Source organism: Rhinolophus sinicus, chromosome 5 (genome assembly GCF_057876585.1).
Source record: "Rhinolophus sinicus isolate RSI-liver-muscle chromosome 5, RSI-T2T, whole genome shotgun sequence".
NCBI classification, from domain to species: Eukaryota; Metazoa; Chordata; class Mammalia; order Chiroptera; family Rhinolophidae; genus Rhinolophus; species Rhinolophus sinicus.
Window position 1 is genome coordinate 47,582,147 of NC_142505.1, and position 20,221 is coordinate 47,602,367.

Here is a 20,221-nt window from a genome sequence, read left to right on the forward strand (position 1 = left end):
CATCCCGCCTGCCCGCCCTGTGCCTGCCTCCCAGAGCTCATTCCCCACACAGGCTGCCCCAACTGTCCGCCAGCCACTGCTGGCCATGGCAGGGCCCCGGGGCCTCCTGCTGCTCTGCCTCCTGACCTTCTGCCTGGCAGACTCCAGCATCATCAGAGGGCAGAAGGTGAGTGTGAGCTAGTTGGAGGGGGGCATGGTATCCAGGCTCTGCGGGCCAGTGATGGGAGCAGGGAGGGAGTGTAGACAGATCGGCCACGAGTCTGAAGACACACACAGGGCAGCTGGTACCTGTCTGACCTTCGCTGAGCAGGACCAGAGGGCCAGGCTGTTGTGTCCACCTCCCCAGGCTGAGGTCTGTGTGTAGCTGCGTGGGGTGGCAGGGCTGGCAGCCTGTCCTCTAACTGTGCCCAGCCAGCCAGCTGTGTGGTGTGGTGTGTGGGCAGCAGCCGTCCTCAGGTCTCCCTAGCCTGATGGGGCAAGGTACGGAGCCAGGCTCATCCTCCTGCCCTCTCAGCCCAGACTGAGGCCTGGTTTCTCTCGGGCCTTGGCCTGGAGACTGGAGATGAGATCACCCCCAACCCTTGCAGGGCTGACAAGCTGAGAGACTCAGGTGGCGCCTGTGTCGGGGAGCTGGGTGTGTGTGTGTGCGCGTGTGCCTGTGCCCAGCCCCGAGAGTACCCTGAGGCAAAATGAAGTCAACAGTCCCTCTGGGTAAACAGCAGCCGACGATAACGCCCTGAAGCCTAAGAGCTGCCATTTGTCGAGCGCACAGCACCCAGCCAGCCTGAGCCCCTCAGACCCTCAGTCCCTGCGCAGTGAGTCTTGTTCCCCACTGGTGGAAGGCAAGGCCCAAGGATGGTGAGATAGGTCAGTGCAGCTCTGGAGCTGTGCGTCTGCAATTCCCCGTCCAGTTGTGTGGGAGGAGCAGAAGTGTCCTGTGTGCGGCTGTCAGAGCCATGTGTGCCAGACCCTCCAGACTGCCTCTCTGTGGCCCACCCAGGCTCTGTAGTAGGGACAATGTCCCTACTGGAGTTTCTGGAAGAGCCTCCCGTCCTGCGTCCTGTGTATGGAGATACAGTCACCTGGCTGGGGCCCGCCTCCAGGCGAGGGACCCTCTCTCTTGTGAGGCAAAGTTCATCTGATTCTTGGTACAGCTGCTGCTATCCTTGTATCACCAATAGGAAAACTGAGGTCCAGAGAGAGAAAAAACTTGCCCAGATTTCCACTCCCAGGCAGAACCAAGAAAGGAACCCAGGCCCCCTGCCACCACTGGACTTTTTCCTCTTGTATTCCTTATGGTCCCTTGGAGAAGGGGCAAGGAAAAGGGTCTCGTCAGCTTCAGGGCCAGGTCAGGATTGGCGACGGGCAGAACTGAGGCTGGAAAGGTGACAGTGGTGGTGGAAGAGCCAAGGGTTACAGACTCTTCCTGCAGGTGGGTTCCTGCTCTCTCCCTGCCTCAGTTTTCCCTGTCAGGAGAATTTCAAAGGCCTTTGCACCTCATGTTCTGGCAACAGGGGTCATGAGGGGCTTCAGGCTGGGAATTTTTCCTTGTCAGAGACCTATAGCTCTGACCACCTCTAAGCCTGCATTCCAGGACTGGGGCTCAGCCAGCCTGGGCCAGGGAAAAGGGGCCCGGGGGCCTCCTTTCACACAACCTCAGTCACTCAGCCGTCACAACAACCCATGTATCATAAGACCCACTCTAAGTATTAGGAAACTGAAACTCTGAGGGGAAGACACAACCTCTGGGTCACACAGCCCGCAAGGGGCAGGAGTAGGACTCAACCAGGCAGGTTCAGGCAGTAGAGGCAGGGAAGGCTTCCTGGAGGAGGTGGTTTTAGCACCTGTTCCTTCAATAGCCTTTTAACAAGCACCTGCTCTGTGCTAGGAATGTCCTGGTGCTGACGAAGCTGGGGTTTGAAGGCAGAGAGTTATTGGTCTAGGGCAGGAGAAGCAGTGTGGGGGTCCCTGCCTCTAAGGGAGCTTGGATTCTGAGTGCTGGACCCCCGCTTGGGGCACTTTCTTCCACCTTCTCAAAGCCAATTCAAAACCTCGTATGTCCTCAACTTCCCCAGCAACATCTCTATAGGAAGCAGACATTGCAAAATCAATTGAGGCAGCGTGTGGGGTAGCACCCGCCTGGCTCAGGCAGGTCCCGAGGTGTCCCCAGAAAGACGGGAATCTGATTCAGCACTGGGCCATGATCCAGCCTCCCTCCGCCCAGCGGGACCAACAGTAGATTGTGGGCTGGGGCTGCTGATGCCTTTCAGGCCGCCTGGCAGAGGGGGCCTTAGTGCCTGCCTGTGGGGTGGTCCGGAAGAAATGTGATTTGGCTTCTGGCTTATCCATCCATCACCATTTCACACCCATTTACAAACGAGATATCCTGTGAATAAGTGTCCACCATGGGACACAGGGCTCCAGCTTCCTCTCGTGCCCAGAACTCACCCACCACTTCATTAAAAGAGTGAGGACAGTGAGCTCCCATTCCCCCTGAGCTCTTCATCAGGACTGACCAACAGTCTTCTAAGAGCTGGTCCCCAGGCCAGTGGTGACCCAGCTGGCAGCTGTATCCAGCTGGCCAGGTGGCGCTCAGGGAAGCCTGCCACCGGCTTTGCCCTGAGCCAGCAGCTGCCCAACCCTGGAGTTACCCAACTTCCTAGTCGCTCCCTAGCTCAGCAAAGACGGAGCCTGGGGAAGGGAATGAGACCACACTGCCAGCCCACAGCTCAGCCTGAGGCTGCTCGCAGCTTCCCTCTTTGCAGACCACAGAGGCGTGAACGGAAAAGGCCAAATCACAGCGGCAGAAAGGCCTGCAATCCTTGGGTTCACCAGAAGAAAGTGTCAGGCACTGTTTTTCCTCTTTCCTTGCTTTGAGAAGCCACACATCTGTAATGTGTTCTAGGAAAGAGATGTCCTGGGCTCACTCCCTTTGACCCAGTGTGGTCAGCATTTTTTAGATGAAAACATCTCAGCTCTCCAGGCCACATCTCAAGCCCCCCAAAGCCTCTCTTCCATCAAAATGCACTTTTCCCTGGCACTTTCTCCCACTTACAACCAAGAGTTTAGCATCTGTCCCTCCAGGGTCCAGTGCTATAGGTTGTTGGGACTTTGAGGCTGTAGGGGTGAGGTAGCCTCAGTGATGGTGGATTTGTGGGAGCTACTACAGGCCAGTGAATGGGACCTCAGCGCCAGGGCTTTCTTGGCAGTCTCAGGTGACAACCCCCACCTGCCCACACCTCTGTTCTCCATGCAGCAGACAGAGGGCCCATTTAAAACACAAACCGAGTCATGGGGCTTCCCCCACTCAGCCTCACTGGATGGTCAGGCCACCAGCCCCTCTCCAGCCTCTCCTTGGCCACTCTCTGCCTCATCACACACGGTAGTTTGCTTCTTCCCTCTTCCTGCGTCTTGTCTCCTATCCACTCCGTCAGGAGCACTGCCCTGGCCAAGTCTCGGGCATCCTAAAGGCCCAAAATGAATGTCTCCTCTCCCAGGATGCTCCGTGGGCCTCCCGCCTGGGTCCTCTGAGCTCCCTCACTGCCAGCATTGCCCATCCGATGATGGGCAGTAGACCCTGAGTCCCGACCAGTGTGTGGGGCTCGGGGCTCAGGGATCATGACTGCTTGGCCCAAACGCACGCAGACCCCTTGGACATGCCGCCTACGTGGGCCAGCCTCTTGCGTCTGGGGCAGGCTCCTGGCTCCCTTGGGCTTGCTGAAATGTCATTTGGCAGCAAGGTGGGGATATGCTCAGAGTAGAATTGGGACGGGTGTGTTCTCCTCCTCATGTCAGTTATGTCATTTACTGTTTATTTTAACTGAAAAACAAGAATGAGCAGTCCAGGTTCTAGTCCGTGCCTCGCACCATCAACGGGTGGCTTTGAGCAAGGGTCACCCACTCACAGTTCAGTTTTCTCATCTGAATGGGCTGAGGTGGAACAAAATGGCTAGATTCTCCTCGTGTCAGAAGGTATAGACTCAGAGACTTCTGGGCATGCCTTCAGGACCCTGAACAGCGGTACGTGGCTATGGATACAGGGTTATGCCATAGCAGTTGCAACAAGTGACAGGCAGGTTTTCCCCGTCTCTCAGGGCTTTCCCTGTCTTCACTGCATCCCCACTGAACAGGTGGGACACGGAGGCCTGGAGAGGGGTACTAGTCCTTGCCGTGATCAGGACAGAGTCAGAACTGGCACAGGGTCCAGGACCCTCACTCCAAACCCCACCCATGGCCCAGGTGCGGTCCAGACGCTGCGATGTGAAGACCAAGTTTGTCACTCATGTACCCTGTACCATGTGTCCTGCCATCAAGAAGCAAGTGTGTCCCTCAGGTTGGCTTCGGGCGTTCCCAGAGAAGATATCACAGGACTGCCGGTGAGAACCCCACCCCTACCATGGCCCACTTCCAGGAGCATCCTGTGGGTGTCAGGGGACCAGGGAGAGCTGGGCAAACCTGGGGAGTGAGGGCAAGGACTCACCTATCCATGCATCTGCTGGCTCCTCCCGTGGGGCAGAGACAGGAAGGGAGGAAGGAGTAAAAGGGTAGGTGCAGGTGGCGTTTATTGAGCACCTGCTATGTGCCAGGTGCTGTGCTCAGCTGTGCGCCAGGCTATGAGAGGGGAGGTGGAGTAAGAACAGTGGAACACAGCATCAGGAAGCTGGGGTGGGGGCTGCAGGGTGGGAGCCCCTCCATCACTCTGCCCACCCTTTTTCTGCAGCTACGAGGTGCAGCTGGGGGACTCTCTGGTGTCCATGAGTGGCTGCAGCCTGGAATGCTGGAAGGACATGGTGCAGAAGGCCTGCTGCCCTGGCTACTGGGGGTCCCAGTGCTACGGTATGGGAGGAGGGGATCCCTGCCTTGCTCCTCACACCCCAGCCCTGGGCTCTCCATCTGCAGTGTCTGCCTGCATTCTCCTTCACCTTGTTCATTTACTGAACACTTACTGAGAGCCAACAGCTTGTCCCCTGGTTCTGGCTGCCCTGGGGATGGGCCGAGTCTGGGGCTGCCCAGAGATGCTGGGGTCAGGGTGAATCAAGAATTCTTGGAGCACAACTGAGTTCTGGGGGGGTCCACAGAGTGCCCTGGGGGGGCAGAGACCCCATGCAACGGCCATGGGACCTGCCTGGATGGCATAGACAGGAACGGGACCTGCGTCTGCCAGGTAAGGGCCGGGCAGGCTGGGGTGGGGGGCCGTGGAGGGGCCACACTGACTGGGTGTATTCTTCCACCAGGAGAACTTCAGTGGCTCAGCCTGCCAGGAGTGCCAAGATCCCAACCGGTTTGGGCCTGACTGCCAGTCCGGTGAGCACTGCAGGGCAGGAGGGAAGAACCTGTGTCCACCTGGAGGCCTGTGGATACCCAGTCCCCACCACCAGCCCCCACCAGTTTCCCTCCTAGTCCCTCAGCCTTGCACTTCCCCTCTAGGCCCACAAACTTTGGTTCATCACACCTCCAGCCCTTGCATATGCTATTCCTGGAGGCCTCCTCCAGGAAGCCCTCCCTGAACCCCCAGTCTGCATCAGGTACCTCCCTGGATCCTGCATCACATCTCTGTGTTCTCGATGTGTGCCTGTCGGAGCTGTTTTGGAAATGCAGAGGGCAGGGACTCAGTGGCTCTGGTTGAGGCCAGGGTCCCACCTGTCCCTGTGTCCCTTCCAGTGTGCAATTGTGTGCATGGCGTGTGCAGAAACGGGCCACTCGGGGATGGAAGCTGCCTGTGCTTTGCTGGATACACTGGAGCCCACTGTGACCAAGGTAAGCAGTGCTACTGGGGCAGCAGGTCCTCGGTGGCCAGAACAGGACAGGTCAGTGGGGTGAGGGATGGGCCTGAGCCTCAGCAGGACCTCTGCCCACAGTCTAATTTCTTTCTAAGAAGGAGAGGCACACAGCTGATCAGGGGAGAGGGTCTTCTCTGAGACCTCAACTGCCCAGAGGCCCAGAAAGGGCAAGGCCCTGGCCAGAGTCACACAGCAAATTGGGCCGAGCATCTACGCCCCTGTGTTCCTCCTCACCCCGGGGCTTCGGCCAGTACAATACTCTCCCCTCTCCACTCAGAACTGCACGTGTGCCAGGCCCTGCGCTGCCAACAGAACTCCCAATGTTCTGCAGAGGCCCCCACCTGCAGCTGCCTGCCTGGCTACTCCCAGCAGGGCAGCGAATGCCGAGGTATGTCTGTGACCGAAAGGCCTGGGGCCGCAGCTCAGGGTGACCAGGCAGTGGGAGGACATCCTTTTAAACCAGCAAACACAATCTGACCATTTACAGGGAGGGAGAACTGTCCCTGAGGGAGGTGAAGGGTTCCTGTCCCCAAGATCTGGATCAACCTGCTCACCCCGTCTTTGGGCCATCGTGACGGAAGCTGTGGAGACAGGCTCTTGGGTACCCAGCTCACTTGGGCTTTCTCTTTATGCCCTGCCAGCACCTGACCCCTGCCAGCCATCACCCTGCTCCCCATTGGCCCAGTGCTCAGTGAGCCCCAGTGGACAGGCACAGTGTCGCTGCCCCAAGAACTACTATGGTAACGGGATAGTGTGTCTGCCCCAGGACCCGTGCAACACCAACAATGGCGGCTGCCCCAGCAACTCCACTTTGTGTCTGTACAAGGGGCCAGGCAAGGTGAGCTGGCACCCGGGTTGGGCCTGTCTGTCAGTCCACCCACCCACACTAGCTGTGGGACCCTGGGCAAATCCAGGGCCTTCTGGGAGCCTCCACTGCCTCATTTGTAAAATGGGAAAAGGATAACACCATTTTCTTGGAGGGTGGTTGTGGGGGCCGAGCAAGCTCTGTGGGTATGGCTGATGCCAGCGGTCCTCATGGACATGATGTCACCCTCCTGGCCCTGCCCTGTGGCCCAGGCCTCTTGCACGTGTAAGCCAGGTCTGGTCAGCATCAACCAGAATGCGTCCGCGGGCTGCTTCGCCTACTGCTTCCCCCACTCCTGTGACCGGTCAGCCACCTGCCAGGTGACCCCTGATGGGAAGACCAGGTGGGCACAGGGGCCTCAGGGTGGGCACCAGGGGCAGGGCAGAGAGGGTGGCCTGGGCAAGGGCAGGGGTGCACACGTGTTTACCCTCAGCTCAAGGCCCTGTGTGGATAGGTGGGGGTGGGCCAGGAGGCGGGGGCTGGCCCCACCCCTGCTCTAACCATTTCTCCCTGATCCCCAGCTGTGTGTGCAAGGAGGGCCAGGTGGGGGATGGGCGTGCCTGCTATGGACACCTGCTCCACGAGGTGCAGAAGGCCAGCCCCATCCGGGCGGTGTTCCTGGGACTGAGAGTAGCCCTCGCCATGCTGGGTGTGTGACCCCACCCCTTGTACCCAGCATTGCTGGCAGGGAGGGAGGGGGGACTCTGCAGAGATGCCTTGTTTCTCTGCTCGAGTGTTATGGAAGCAAGAGTGGGCTGTGGAGGCTGCATGGTGGAGGGGGGAGCTAGCCCCCACCGGACCCTAATGCCCACCCACATCTACCCTAGACCTACACCCAATGCCCCCTGCCACAAGTCTCCCAAACCTAGGACTGATGCCTCAGGGTCTCCCCAGATCCATTCTGATGCACTCTTTTCTGGCCCCCCCAGACCAGGGCTGCCGGGAGATCCTCACCACGTCAGGCCCATTCACCGTGCTGGTGCCGTCCCTCTCCTCCATCAACTCCAGGATCATGAATGTGAGCCTCTCATCGAGGAGGAGGCTGCCTGCCCGTGCCTCCTTCCTGGACCGTGTCCCAGGCTTCAGGGCCTGAGCGACTCCCCACCTACACTCTGGGGAGCTGAGGCCTGGGAGACCCCGTGTTCCCTCTGTTGCTAGGGCAGGGCAGAGTGGCATGAGGAGGGCCACGTGCCCTCGGCCCTGAGGCAGCCTGGTCCCCTTATGCCCACAGGCATCCCTTGCCCAGAAGCTCTGCAGACAGCATATCATCGCAGGACAGCACATACTGGAGGAATTAGGGACCCAGCATCAAACACGCACGTGGTGGACACTGGCTGGGCAGGAAATCACTGTCACTTTCAACCGCTTCATGGTAAAGTGGGGGAACCTCAGCCTGGGGTCCACAGGAGTCACAGGTTGGGGACACAACTTGAGCAAAGGTGTGGAAGTGGGAACAGCCTCGGGACAGGGGCTAACGTGTGAGTCTGAGCCAGAATTCTCATTTCTCATCAGAAATACACCTACAAATACAAAGACCTGCCCCAGCAGACATTCACCATCCACAAGGCCAACTACCCCGCCATTAACGGCGTCTTCCACATGGTCACTGCGCTGCGGTGGCAGCCCCCCCCAGAGCTCCCTGAAGACCCCAAGGTAAGCCAGTGCCCTCCTCTCCCCCAACCTTGTGCCCCGGGTGACCTCTGACCCCCTGAAGAGTTCAGAGAGTTGGCAGGACTAGTTCTGGGCAGGGCTAGGGCAGAGCTCCTTTCCCTCTGGAGCTGAAGCAGCCCTAATGCTTGTCCTACAGAGAACCATCGGCCAGATCCTTGCTTCCACCGAGGCCTTCAGTCGGTTTGAAACCATCCTGGAGGTGAGTTTGGGGAAAAGGTCCTAGTCCATCTGATCTTTTGCGCCAGCACCCCTCATTACTCAGAATCTGCCCCACAGTGTTCTGGGGTCCTGGTGTAGCATGGAACCACTAACTCGTGGTGGGAGTTTCCTGTGGGCCAAGGGCGGCAGGGCCCAGGCAGGGCTCAGAGATGGGGGCTGGCCACAGAACCTCCCTGAGCCTCCCTCCCACCACCACAGAACTGTGGGCTGCCCTCCATCCTGGACGGGCCTGGGCCCTTCACAGTCTTTGCCCCAAGCAATGAGGCTGTGGACAACTTGCGTGATGGCCGCCTGATCTACCTCTTCACAGCGGTAAGCTAGGCGGACAGAAGGGCCTGGGGATATGGGGGTCCCCGAGCTTCCACCTCCTCTACTTGAGCCTCCAGCAGCCAAGCCCTCTCTCCCCTGCCAGGGTCTCTCCAAACTGCAAGAGCTGGTGAGGTACCACATCTATGGGCATGGCCAGGTGAGAGGTTCTCCTCCTAGAGGGTGGCCAGCTTGTACCCGCTGCTGGGCTGCTGAGGGGTTTGCCTGTGGGTTCCGGCTTTCCCAGGGGCCCCTTCTCCTCTCCTTGCCCATTTGGACTACTATAACAGAGGAGAGCCTGGGGACCAAGGCAATAGCTGTGAGTCACCTGGACAGGACCCGGTGTGGCCCTGAGGTGTGTGGCTGGTGTCTAGCTGAAGTCACCCTCTCCTCTGCCCCAGCTGACCGTTGAGAAGCTCATCTCCAAGGGTCGGGTCCTGACCATGGCAAACCAGGTCCTGGCTGTGAATATCTCTGAGGAGGTGAGATCCAGGGACGTCTAGAATGAATGAACTGATGGAGAGGCTGGTGATGACTGGCCAGTTATTCAGCTTCTATCAGACCTGCTTTTATGCTCCAAGCCCTGTGGTGGGCAGGCCTTGGGAGGGGTCCTATGTGAGGCAGGCCAAGATCAAATTCTTCTCCTGGAGTCTGACAGGCTGGGAGGGCTCCAAGGAGGAGGAGAGCACATGTGTGGGGGTGCTCCATGTGGCAGAAACCATGTAGGGCAGGGCAGGAGGCGTTGCCAAGGAGAGGGGAGAAGAGACAGTGGGGCAGGCTGGGCTTTCATCTTGCTGAGCTGCAGAGGCGGGGAGGCAGCAGGGGCAGTCCGAGCTTGCTGGGCGGGGTGGGTTGCACACTGGCTCTGCCACAGGGGCGCATCCTGCTGGGACCTGAGGGGGTCCCGCTGCGGAGAGTGGACGTGCTGGCTGCCAATGGTGTGATCCACATGCTGGAGGGCATCCTGCTGCCCCCGACCATCCTGCCCATCCTGCCCAAGCACTGCAGCCAGGAGCAGCACCAGATCGTGGTGGTGAGTGCACGTCACGCAACCCGGGCCTTCCTGAGACCCCAGTGCCGCTCGCGTGGGGTCCTCTTCCGAGAGGAGTTCTCCTCAAGGGAGTGAGTAGGCCCAGGCCCAGACCCCCGCGGACCCACCTGGACTCGCCCATGTCCCCTCAGCAATCCTGGTGACTTGGAGACCATTCTTGCATCTTCTGTCCTGTCAAGGCCTGGGACTCTCATGCTGTCACACTAAGCGCCTTCCACTGCACGGCCTTTGTTCCTCTGCCCACATGCCACCTCCTGGCCCTCCCGTGGTTGATTCTTTCTCATCCCTCAGCTCTTGGCTTCATGCCACCTTCTGAAGGTTTGTTGAATAAATAAGCCAGGACTAACTGTTCTCCCGACCCCCTGCCCAGGGCTCCTGCGTGGACTGCCAAGCCCTGAACGCCACCAACACGTGCCCCCCCAACAGTGTGAAGCTGGTGAGCTTCCCTTGACCCGGCACTCAGGGCTGACTCCTGACTGCCCAGCGAGATTCCTGCCCAGGGTCAGGGTGGGACAGGGGGGCTGGGAGGCCAGGCTGGACCTGGAGGGACAGCAGCCCTCAGCACCACTGAGGTGGGAGTGCTGGGCCTGGGGGCTGAGGTCTCTTGACCAGGGCTGCCTGGTGAAGGGGGCTGGCCAAGGACCATCCGTGCTGACCAGCCTTGCACGGCCCACCCCAGGACATCTCCCCTGAGGAGTGCGTTTACGTCCACGACCCTACTGGGCTCAACGTCCTGAAGAAGGGCTGCGCCCGCTACTGCAACCAGACCATCCTGGTGAGCCTGGGCAGAGGGCGCTCGGTCCCCAGTGACCTGGAAGGCTTGCTTCTCCTCAGAGGCCCCCAGGCTGGGTCTGAGTGGGCTGCCTTATTCAGGGGGCTGTGTCACATCCTAACGATGGAAAAGGTGTCACAGAGGGGCCTCACCCCCTCACCCCCGCTCGCTCTACAGATGGTACCAGGGAGCAGAAGCAGCCTGGGCGGTGGGGGTGGCATGGTGCCAAACAGACCTTCAGACATGCTCTGTCTCTTACAGAAACCTGGCTGCTGCAAAGGGTTTTTTGGGCCTGACTGTGCACAGTGTCCTGGGGGCTTCTCCAACCCCTGCTATGGCAAAGGCAACGTGAGTGCCCTCCTGCCCTGGGGGAGGTATGGGGAAGACAGGGTCTTCTTCCAGAGTTGGCCCGGGACTGGCTGTGTATCTGAACCAAACCTGCCTCTTCCTGGCCTCAGGTTCCTCACATCTAGGCAGTGGAAGTTGGATCATATTATTTTTACTATTTTAATTAGAAATAATTAATTAGATAGATTTTTATATCTATTTTCATAAAGGCTATTTATGAGTAGTTTCTTTTTCTTCTCTCTCTCTCTCTCTCGCTCTTTCTCTCTCTTTCTTTCTTTCTTTCTTTCTTTCTTTCTTTCTTTCTTTCTTTCTTTCTTTCTTTCTTTCTTTCTTTCTTTCTTTCTTTCTTTCTTTCTTTCTTTCTTTCTTTCTTTCTTTCTTTCTTTCTTTCTTTCTTTCTTTCTGTTTTTTTTCCTATTTTGTAACATCAGGGTTACTTTAACACCTGGCTAGGGAAGAACACTGGAGTTTTGTGTTTCTAGGCTGAGCAGAAGTCATCCATGAAGCCTCCAGGGCCAGGTGCCCTTTAGAGGGCTAGTTCTTTGACACTTCAGTGATGTGAAAGGTCTCTTCCAGGGTGAGGTCTTCCAGGGGGAGCAGGAGCTCAGAAGCAGTCCATGGTGGAAAGGGGTATTGGGGTGTGTGTGAAAGTTGCCTTCCCCATGACTGATCCTGCCCTCCTGCCCACCCCCAGTGCAGTGATGGGGTCCTGGGCAATGGGGCCTGCCTCTGCTTCCCAGACTACAAGGGCATCGCCTGCCACATCTGCTCCAACCCAAACAAGCATGGAGACCAGTGCCAGGAAGGTGAGTGGTCCTGGCCCACGCTACCTGCCAGGGAGAAAAAGGTTCTGCTTGGAAAGGGGGCTGGGGATTCCCAGGAAAGGCAATCGAGCCCCAGGAGGAAGGGTGAACGCCTGAGGGAGTGGAGGAGGGTTTGGGAACAGAAATCGGCATCTCCATCACCCATGCCAGGAGGAGAACCGTGGTTTAACCTGAAGTGTTCAGGATTTACGTGGACACACAGAACTTGCTAAGGGTGGGTTTGGGGGCAGGGCAGGTAAAATAGGGTGAGTGAAGGCAACGAATGCCCCCCTCTCATTTCCTCTGCCCACACATTGAGTCTGGGGTGACCTCTGATTTTGTGACCCTGAAGTCAAATCTATGTTGGCTGCCCCCTTCCCAGCACTCCCCCAACTGTATACTGGCTTCCACCCAGCCCGGCCCCTGCCTCAGTTTCCCTGCTCCCATCTTTTCCCTGCAGACTGCGGCTGTGTCCACGGTCTATGTGACAATCGTCCAGGCAGTGGGGGTGTGTGCCAAGGTGGCACATGTGCCCCAGGTTTCAGCGGCCGCTTCTGCAATGAGTCCACAGAGAACTGTGGGTCCACGGAGCAGGCCCAGAGCTGCCACCTGCACGCCCGCTGTGTTACCCAGGGGGGCATCCCCAGGTGAGGGCTCAAGCTTCTTCTCTGCATGTCCATGACGTCACTTGTCAGTTTGCTCAGCCTCTAGCCATTCCAGAGACTTACTGGAGACCCCTCGTTCACCCACCCCCAGGTGTCTTTGTCTCGATGGCTTTGAGGGTGATGGCTTCTCCTGCACACCCAGCAACCCCTGCTCCCATCCAGACCGTGGTGGCTGCTCAGAGAATGTCAGTCTCATTGTCCCTTCCCTGTAATCCTGACCCAGGGGTGGGAGATGGGACTCCCTTGTCCTCTGCACTCTGCCCACTACCCTACAGCCCTGAGTCATTTATCTATGGCTCTCACAGGCTGAATGTGTCCCTGGGGCCCTGGGCACCCACCACTGCACATGCCACAAAGGCTGGAGCGGGGATGGCCGCATCTGCGTAGCCATCGATGAGTGTGAGCTGGACGTGCGAGGTGGCTGCCATGCTGACGCCCTCTGCAGCTATGTGGGCCCTGGGCAGGTGAGGTGCAGCAGACCTGGACACAGCAGAGTGTGGGGGGGTCTCTGTTCTGGGGGACTCTCACTGTATCCCATCTGACTCCAGGAACGTCCACTCCAAAAAGTCAAGCTCAGGGTCTCAAACCTGACACAAATGAGAATCCTATTCTGAAATGTTGAGTTGTACATTCTGGAAGCAGCAGATATGTGCTGGAAGCTACGTGAAGGCCCCGAGAGTTTTAATGGAAAGTGCATTCCAGGGCGAATCTAAGGCAGCATTTTTTCCAAATCAGAAGGCTGTGACTCCTGTCTCTCAGGGATGAGGGCTCTTGGAACCAAATCAATGAGTTCTCTGCTCTAATTGGCTACTGGGGCCATTGTCTTCTGACAATTGGTTCATTCACTCACTCATTGGTTTTCCACCTGTTATCAGGCACCTGTTCCATGCTAGTTCCTGTCCTAGACTTAGGAATTTGATGCCAAGCAAAGCAGGAAGAGATCCCTGCCCAAGGGGCATGACATCCCAAAATCTTTAGACTCATGGACTCCAGCTCTGGAACTTTGCGATCTCAGACTAGTCACAGGATCTCAGAGCCTGGCGCCATCATCTGTGAAGCACTTCAGGCCTGGGAAACCTGAGGACTGACTGGCATTTGAAAATATCTAATACACCAATTGGGAAGCAAGGCCTGGCATGGCCCAGGCCTATGCAGGGACCAATGGGACTCCCTGTCCTCTCACTCCATGATGGCCTGGGCCACCAGCCCATGGGACCTTACCAGTGAGAGCTCAGGCGGGCAGGAGAGCTGGAGCTCCAAACTCCACCAGGAGATTTAAAGTTCAGAACTGAGAACTGGAATAGCAGGTTGAGATGCCCCTCAATTTGCAAACAAGGGCAACTGAGATCTAGGGAGTCTCACCAGTCACTCACTTGCAGCGGGACAAGCCCAAGGACACTGTCATTTAGTGGGAAGGATCAGAGCTGCTGAGTGGTGTGGCAGGGTGGTGGGATCAAGCTGCCATCCCTGGGGCTGGCCTTGGCAAACTCACCATATACCGCTGACCCCAACCACCCTAGCAGGGCTGAGGCCTGAGAGCAGAGGGGCACACACTCTGCATGGATGCCTCCCCGCCAAAGCCAATGCCTCCCTGCCAGTCACTCTATTGGACTCAGCCAAAGAGCCAGTCCCCTCTCAGGCCTCAGCTGCTCTCCAAGAGTGGGCTGGGAGAAAGCGCTGGGTCTGAGCAGGCCTCTCCAGCTGTGGCGTGGAGGAGAAAGTGTTGGGTGCTCCTGGTGAGAGGAGGCCCTCTGCTCCCAACCTCTCCAGAGCCGGTGCACCTGCAAGCTGGGATTTGCTGGGGATGGCTATATGTGCAGCCCTATCGACCCTTGCAGGGCAGGCAACGGTGGCTGCCATGACCTGGTGAGTGGGCTCGGAGCCTAGGGAGGCTTTCGGGGCTGGGGGCATCGGCTGCCACTCTTGCGCTCTCTCTGGGTGTCCCTGTCTCTGTTCAGGACTAGAATCTTTCTAAGCCCCAATCCAAGCCCTCTCACCCCCTTTCCCACACGATAGAGCTTTCACTCCTTATTAAGGACGCCTCACTTCACCCTGGCCCCGCCGCCCCCATTTCATGCTCCTACGCAAGGCCTCTCTGAGCTCCTTGCTGTCCTCTGGCCTCACTCTGCTCTAATGCCACCACACCTCTGCCGTGTATTCTGGAAGCCTTCCCCCGTGCCACACCTTTGGCCTGGCTAGCTTCTCCCCCTCCCAGCTTAGGCCTCTTCTGAGGGTCCAGGGCCTCCTGAGTGTTCCCACAGAGCTTCCATGACCCATCTGTCATGATGGGGTAGGTAACTCATGTCCAATACTCAGTGATCCTGGAGAGCAGGGCTGGGCACCCAAAGAAGCAACATGAATGTAGATGGATGGATAGAGAGAAAGACAGATGGTGGGGATGGGTGGTCCGGCATACAGTAAGGTGATGGGTGACAAGGATGAACAGAGACATGGAGGATAGGTGCTGTCCAGCTCGCCATAGGGGTGCCAAATGGAGGGCCATGTCTCTCTGTCCCACGCCTTGCCCCAGGCCAGCTGCCAGGCAGTGGGTGGAGGTCAGCGGGTCTGCAGATGCCCCCCTGGTTATGGGGGTGACGGCTTCAGCTGCTATGGAGACATCTTCCGGGTGAGTGGTTGCCTGTGCTTGGGGAGGGGTTCTCCCATGCACCTCAGTGGGGAAGGGGCAGTGCCCAGGGCCCTGGAGGGAGGAGGCCTCCAGTTTGTCCCTAGGCCCATGACCTGAACTCTTTCCCTTCCATTAGGAGCTAGAGGCCAATGCCCACTTCTCCGTCTTCTACCAGTGGATCAAGGTAGCACAGGGCAGAATGCTGGGCTGGGCTCCCATCCAGGAGGTCTCCCTGGATACAGGGGTGTCCTGTAACATCTCTATGAGTGGAGGTGGGGGCAGGCCTGGGGGCTGGGAGCAGGTGCTCTCAAGATGGTGGCTGCTCTCATCTTCCTCCTGTCCCTCTGCACACTGCATGAACAGACGGCGGGCGTCACTCTTCCTGCTGACAAGCAGGTCACAGCCCTGGTGCCCTCTGAGTCTGCCATCCGGAGGCTGAGCCCCGAGGACCAGGCCTTCTGGGTGCAGCCAAGGATGCTGCCACTACTGGTCAGGTGAGCGGCCAGGCCCAGGCCCAGTGAGGGGCTTCTTGTGAGACCCAGGCCCTCCCCAGCGGTTCTCAGCCTGGCGTGTGTCCACCCCCAAGGGGGGAGCCCAGTCTGAGAGGTCTCTCTGTAGGTTACACTAACCTGGTTCTATGATCCCCCCAACTATGCCCCCTCAGGGCCCATTTTCTCCAGGGTGCCTTCTCTGAGGAGGAGCTGGCCCGAATGGGTGGGCAGGCTATGGCCACCCTGAGCCCCACCACACGCTGGGAGATTCGCAACACCAGTGGGGTACGTGGTGAACTCTGGGCAGAAGAGTGGCATGCAGGGCATGGGAGGGAACTTGAGTGGCTACAGGCTTCCTGGACCGGGGTCCCCAAGGGATGAGATTGGGGTTCCCTTGCCCTGCAGGGCTGGCCTCAGAAGGTGTACTGGTCTTCCACTTCTGCTGAAGTGCAGTATCTCTGGGCCAGAAGTGACTGCCCTGCTGGGGGCTGCCTGTCCAGCTTTGTCTGCGTGTGCACCATTCCTCTCAGGCATGGGCCTTGCTGGGGGTCTGTGTGCCCACCTGGTCGGTCCTGAGTCTGAGGGTGTCTGGGGCAGGCTGGAGGCTTCCTTGGGTGCTTGCGTGCCCAGCAGCCCCTCTGTTGGTGCTGCACCCACTCTTGAGTGTCTACCTGTGCCCACCTCTGGCTGAGCTCTCCTTGCTGCCTTCCAGAGGGTCTGGGTGCAGAATGCTAGCGTGGATGTGGCTGACCTCCTTGCCACAAACGGTGTCCTACATGTCCTTAGCCAGGTATGGCTGGAGGGGAGTGTGCACAGGGAACCCCCTAGGCCAGCCAAGAGGCAGTGATATACTGACCAGCCCCCACGCTACATGCTAGGTCCTACTGCCTCCAAGAGAGGACGTGCTGGCTGGGAAGGGGTTGCTGCAGCAGCTGGACTCAGTGCCTGCCTTCCGCCTCTTCCGGGAGCTATTGCAAGTAAGGGCAAGAGGAGAGGGGGAGGGCTGGCAGGTTGCCAGGGTCAGGACTGAGGGCATTTATGCATACCCCCTGACCCTAGCCCTCTGTCCCTAGCACCACAGTCTGGTGGCCCAGATTGAGGCTGCCAGTGCCTACACCATCTTCGTGCCCACAAACCGCTCTCTGGAGGCCCAGGGCAACAGCAGCAGCCTGGTGAGGTCACTGGGCCAGGGGGAAACCGAGGGCTAAGGGTGAAGGCTTAGAGGGTGAGCCTCCCATCCCATGGCAAAGGGACACAGTGGGAGGAATGCCGCTCTCCAGGGCGCTCGGTGGAGTAGTCCTGGAGCCCCTGAGCTTCTCCTTCCCCTCAGGATGCAGACACAGTGCGACACCACGTGATCCTGGGGGAGGCACTCTCCACAGAAGCCCTGCGGAGGGGTGGACACCGCAACTCCCTCCTGGGCCCTGCCCACTGGCTTGTCTTCTACAACCATAGTGGCCAGGTTTGTGGGGCCAAGCAGACCCTACCTCAAGCACAATGCTCTTGAAGGCTCCTTCTCTTTGGAGGCCTCCTCCTGGGAGCCTCCAACCTCTGCTCCAGGGCCTGCCCAGCCTGGGAGACTCCCATCCGTGGACATAGCCCCAGCCCTGGGGGCCTCCCTATAGCCCCGACGTGAGGGTGGGGTGGGATGGGCTGGGTTCAGCCTCCTGCTTCACTCCTCAGCCTGAGGTGAACCACGTGCCGCTGGAAGGACCTGTGCTGGAGGCCCCTGGCGGCTCACTGTTTGGCATTTCGGGGGTCCTGGCGGTGGGCTCAAGCCGCTGCCTACATAGCCACGCTGAGTCCCTGCGGGTAACAGTCTGGGGCCAGAGGAGGGCAGCCGGGAGCTCAGAGCTGGGAGGTACTGGCTGGCGGGAGGAGCTCTTGGTCAGGGGGGGGACAGCTGTCAGCCTGCCCTGGAGGAAGGAAGGTGGGTTTGGGGCCCCCTCCCCAAGACCACCTGACTCTCTGCCCTCCTTCCCCCCAGGAGAAATGTATAAACTGTACCAGGAAATTCCGCTGTACTCAGGGCTTCCAGCTGGAGGTGAGGCTGGGCATAGCACGATTCCATCCCTGCTTCGCCTGCTCTCCCTGCCACCAAGGTGTCCAAACCCCGGGTCCAGCTGTGCTTGCCCAGGCGTGGGGGACTGGAATGGTGTGGGCCGCTCGACTTCCCTGGCAGAGGCCAGGCGGTTTGGGCCCAGGTCTGCCCAGAGCAGGCCTCACTCCGACTTGTACCCTATGGCCCTGTGGCTCAGGCCTGGAGCCTGCCTTTTCTGTCCCCATCGGGTCTACCTATCTCAGTCCCTCTCTGCCACTTCTGCTGTCCTGTTCATCTGTCTCACCCACTGACACCTGTAGTCTGTCTGTCTGTCTCCCTGTTCACTGCCCTGACCCGATCCAAGCCACTGGCTGAGACCTCCTTCCTGTCTCCATTTCCAGAACACCCCCAAGAAGAGCTGCGTTTATCGATCTGGCTATTCCTTCTCCCGGGGCTGTTCTTACACATGTGCCAAGAGGATCCAGGTTTGCCCTGAACCAACCCCCTCCCCAAATCTTTGACCAGGGAGAAGGAGATGGGAGTGGGGGTCTAGGAGGAGCCTAGATTAGATTTCAAAGGCAGAGGCAGGGCTCGGAGTAGGATGAGGCCACTGAAACAAAATCCCGGAAAAAGAGCAAGGGAGAAGGGTCTGAGGTCAGAGGGGCCAGTGTTTGTCCCTGTGGCCATGCCCCCAGGGAGCAGGGATGAGGCCCAGAAGGAGAAAGGGCCCAGAGCTGACACCATCAACTAAGTCCCAAGGGTAACAACTGGGCCCTGCTCTGTCCCTCACTGTGGGATCTGGCATAGTCCTTTGCTGCTTGAATCTCACCCCTGCCATGGGGGAGGGTTGTGGAAAGCAGTCTCCATTTCCCAGGGTCCAACTCACTTTGTTCTATGGCTCTGTGGCCTCAGGATGCCCTCCCCTCTCCTGAGGTTTGCTTCCCCTTGATACCTGTCCTGGCCTGTGCTCGACCTATTCTTGCACCCCCTCCCTGCAGGTGCCTGACTGCTGCCCCGGGTTCTTTGGCACACTGTGCGAGCCGTGCCCAGGGGGTCTGGGTGGGGTGTGCTCAGGCCATGGACAGTGCCAGGACAGGCTCCTGGGCAGCGGGGAGTGCCACTGCCACGAGGGCTTCCATGGAACGGCCTGTGAGATGTGTGAGCTGGGCCGCTACGGGCCCAACTGCACTGGAGGTGAGGACTGGGGAGGGAGCAGGGATGGTGGGCATCCTGGCAGAGGATAGCGGTCGGTCATGGAGACACCCTAGCAGGGGCAGGACAGAGGCAATGGGTAACTCTGGTCCTCTTTCGTCTACTTCCAGTGTGTCACTGTGTCCATGGGCTGTGCCAGGAGGGGCTGCGAGGGGATGGCAGCTGTGTCTGTAATGTGGGCTGGCAGGGCCTCCGCTGTGACCAGAGTAAGTGGCTCCAAAGGGGAGGCAGGTGACTCCCAGGGAGGTGGTTCCTGGGTCTGAATGACCAGAACCAACCCATCCTCCTACCCCTCAGAAATCAGTGGCCCTCTCTGCACAAAGAAGTGTGACCCCAATGCCAAGTGAGTGAGCTCAGCCTGGAGCAGGTGGGAAAGTGGGTGGGGGAGCTAGGGTCAGGGCAGGGTCTGGGCGGGTACAGGCTGACCCTTGCCATCCCTCCCAGCTGTGTACAGGACTTGGCAGCAGTCCCCGCCTGCATCTGTGCCGCAGGGTACTCGGGCAACGGCACCTACTGCTCAGGTCAAGCCACACTAATGCCCTGGGCTCCCCCTGAAATTTGGGGGTAGCTTTCCCTGCCAAGCCCTCTCCATTCCCTCTAGGTCCATTCTGTCTCCCTAACCCATTTCTGGTCTCAGCCCTCCCTCTGACCTTTTCCTTTCTCCCACGCCCGTCTCCCCTGTCCCCTCTCCGTCCCCTTGCCTGCTCCTCACAATTCTCTGGGATCATCTGCTCCCAGAGGTGGACCCTTGTGCCCATGACCATGGGGGCTGCTCCCCCCATGCCAACTGCACGAAGGTGGCACCAGGGCAGCGGACGTGCACCTGCCAGGACGGCTACACAGGCGATGGGGAGCTGTGCCAGGGTGAGGCTGGGATCCCCAACCTGGGTGTCTGTGGGGCTAAGGGTTTGGCTTCGGTGATCTGAGTTAGAGTAGGAAGGGTGGAGGGGCACCCCTGAGGTGCTAAGAGTAGGGGATGAGCCCCTGAACGGACAGATGAATGCAGGGGCCACCTCGGGACTCCTCACCCCAGCATCTCTTCCCCCAGAAGCTAACAGCTGTCTCATCCGCCATGGGGGTTGCCACGTGCACGCCGAATGTATCCCCACAGGTCCTGAGCAGGTCAGCACAATAGGGTTGGACACTGGGGCTGTGCCATTTCCCCATAGGGAGGCGCCCCTCCCCCACCAAGGCTATGCCTGGGAGCGTTGCTCCTTCTGTCCAGGGCACTGGCCTGCTCCTGGGTCTCAGCTGCCCCACTCATCAGGATTTGGGACAGGTCTCCTGCAGCTGCCGCGAGGGTTACAGTGGAGACGGCATCCGGACCTGCGAGCTCCTGGACCCCTGCTCCCAGGTAAGGCCCACAGCCCC

The 20,221-nt window shown here is 58.9% G+C and overlaps 1 protein-coding gene across 5 annotated transcripts in view; it reads left to right on the top strand.

The window, feature by feature from the left end:
- Nucleotides 1-20,221, top strand: part of STAB1 (stabilin 1) — a 27,350-nt gene continuing 7,129 nt past the window's right edge. For 3 of the 5 annotated variants that reach the window (XM_074313066.2, XM_074313069.2, XM_074313067.2), the window contains exons 1-44: nt 1-166; nt 4,240-4,376; nt 4,721-4,836; nt 5,079-5,164; nt 5,235-5,304; nt 5,662-5,757; nt 6,058-6,168; nt 6,422-6,618; nt 6,858-6,988; nt 7,167-7,294; nt 7,575-7,663; nt 7,877-8,017; nt 8,158-8,298; nt 8,453-8,515; nt 8,734-8,847; nt 8,948-9,001; nt 9,243-9,323; nt 9,716-9,874; nt 10,263-10,328; nt 10,572-10,667; nt 10,926-11,012; nt 11,707-11,818; nt 12,276-12,462; nt 12,572-12,665; nt 12,786-12,944; nt 14,251-14,346; nt 15,011-15,106; nt 15,243-15,290; nt 15,470-15,600; nt 15,771-15,882; nt 16,310-16,387; nt 16,476-16,574; nt 16,671-16,769; nt 16,928-17,059; nt 17,281-17,409; nt 17,585-17,641; nt 18,040-18,123; nt 18,637-18,832; nt 18,961-19,056; nt 19,148-19,193; nt 19,295-19,371; nt 19,589-19,714; nt 19,899-19,972; nt 20,118-20,204. In XM_074313066.2, the coding sequence (XP_074169167.2) occupies nt 86-166; nt 4,240-4,376; nt 4,721-4,836; nt 5,079-5,164; nt 5,235-5,304; nt 5,662-5,757; nt 6,058-6,168; nt 6,422-6,618; nt 6,858-6,988; nt 7,167-7,294; nt 7,575-7,663; nt 7,877-8,017; nt 8,158-8,298; nt 8,453-8,515; nt 8,734-8,847; nt 8,948-9,001; nt 9,243-9,323; nt 9,716-9,874; nt 10,263-10,328; nt 10,572-10,667; nt 10,926-11,012; nt 11,707-11,818; nt 12,276-12,462; nt 12,572-12,665; nt 12,786-12,944; nt 14,251-14,346; nt 15,011-15,106; nt 15,243-15,290; nt 15,470-15,600; nt 15,771-15,882; nt 16,310-16,387; nt 16,476-16,574; nt 16,671-16,769; nt 16,928-17,059; nt 17,281-17,409; nt 17,585-17,641; nt 18,040-18,123; nt 18,637-18,832; nt 18,961-19,056; nt 19,148-19,193; nt 19,295-19,371; nt 19,589-19,714; nt 19,899-19,972; nt 20,118-20,204 (4,659 nt within the window). In that variant the 5' untranslated portion in view covers nt 1-85. The remainder of the gene's footprint in view (nt 167-4,239; nt 4,377-4,720; nt 4,837-5,078; nt 5,165-5,234; nt 5,305-5,661; nt 5,758-6,057; nt 6,169-6,421; nt 6,619-6,857; nt 6,989-7,166; nt 7,295-7,574; nt 7,664-7,876; nt 8,018-8,157; nt 8,299-8,452; nt 8,516-8,733; nt 8,848-8,947; nt 9,002-9,242; nt 9,324-9,715; nt 9,875-10,262; nt 10,329-10,571; nt 10,668-10,925; nt 11,013-11,706; nt 11,819-12,275; nt 12,463-12,571; nt 12,666-12,785; nt 12,945-14,250; nt 14,347-15,010; nt 15,107-15,242; nt 15,291-15,469; nt 15,601-15,770; nt 15,883-16,309; nt 16,388-16,475; nt 16,575-16,670; nt 16,770-16,927; nt 17,060-17,280; nt 17,410-17,584; nt 17,642-18,039; nt 18,124-18,636; nt 18,833-18,960; nt 19,057-19,147; nt 19,194-19,294; nt 19,372-19,588; nt 19,715-19,898; nt 19,973-20,117; nt 20,205-20,221) is intronic. The other 2 variants (XM_074313068.2, XM_019724317.3) reach the window with 1 other exon arrangement.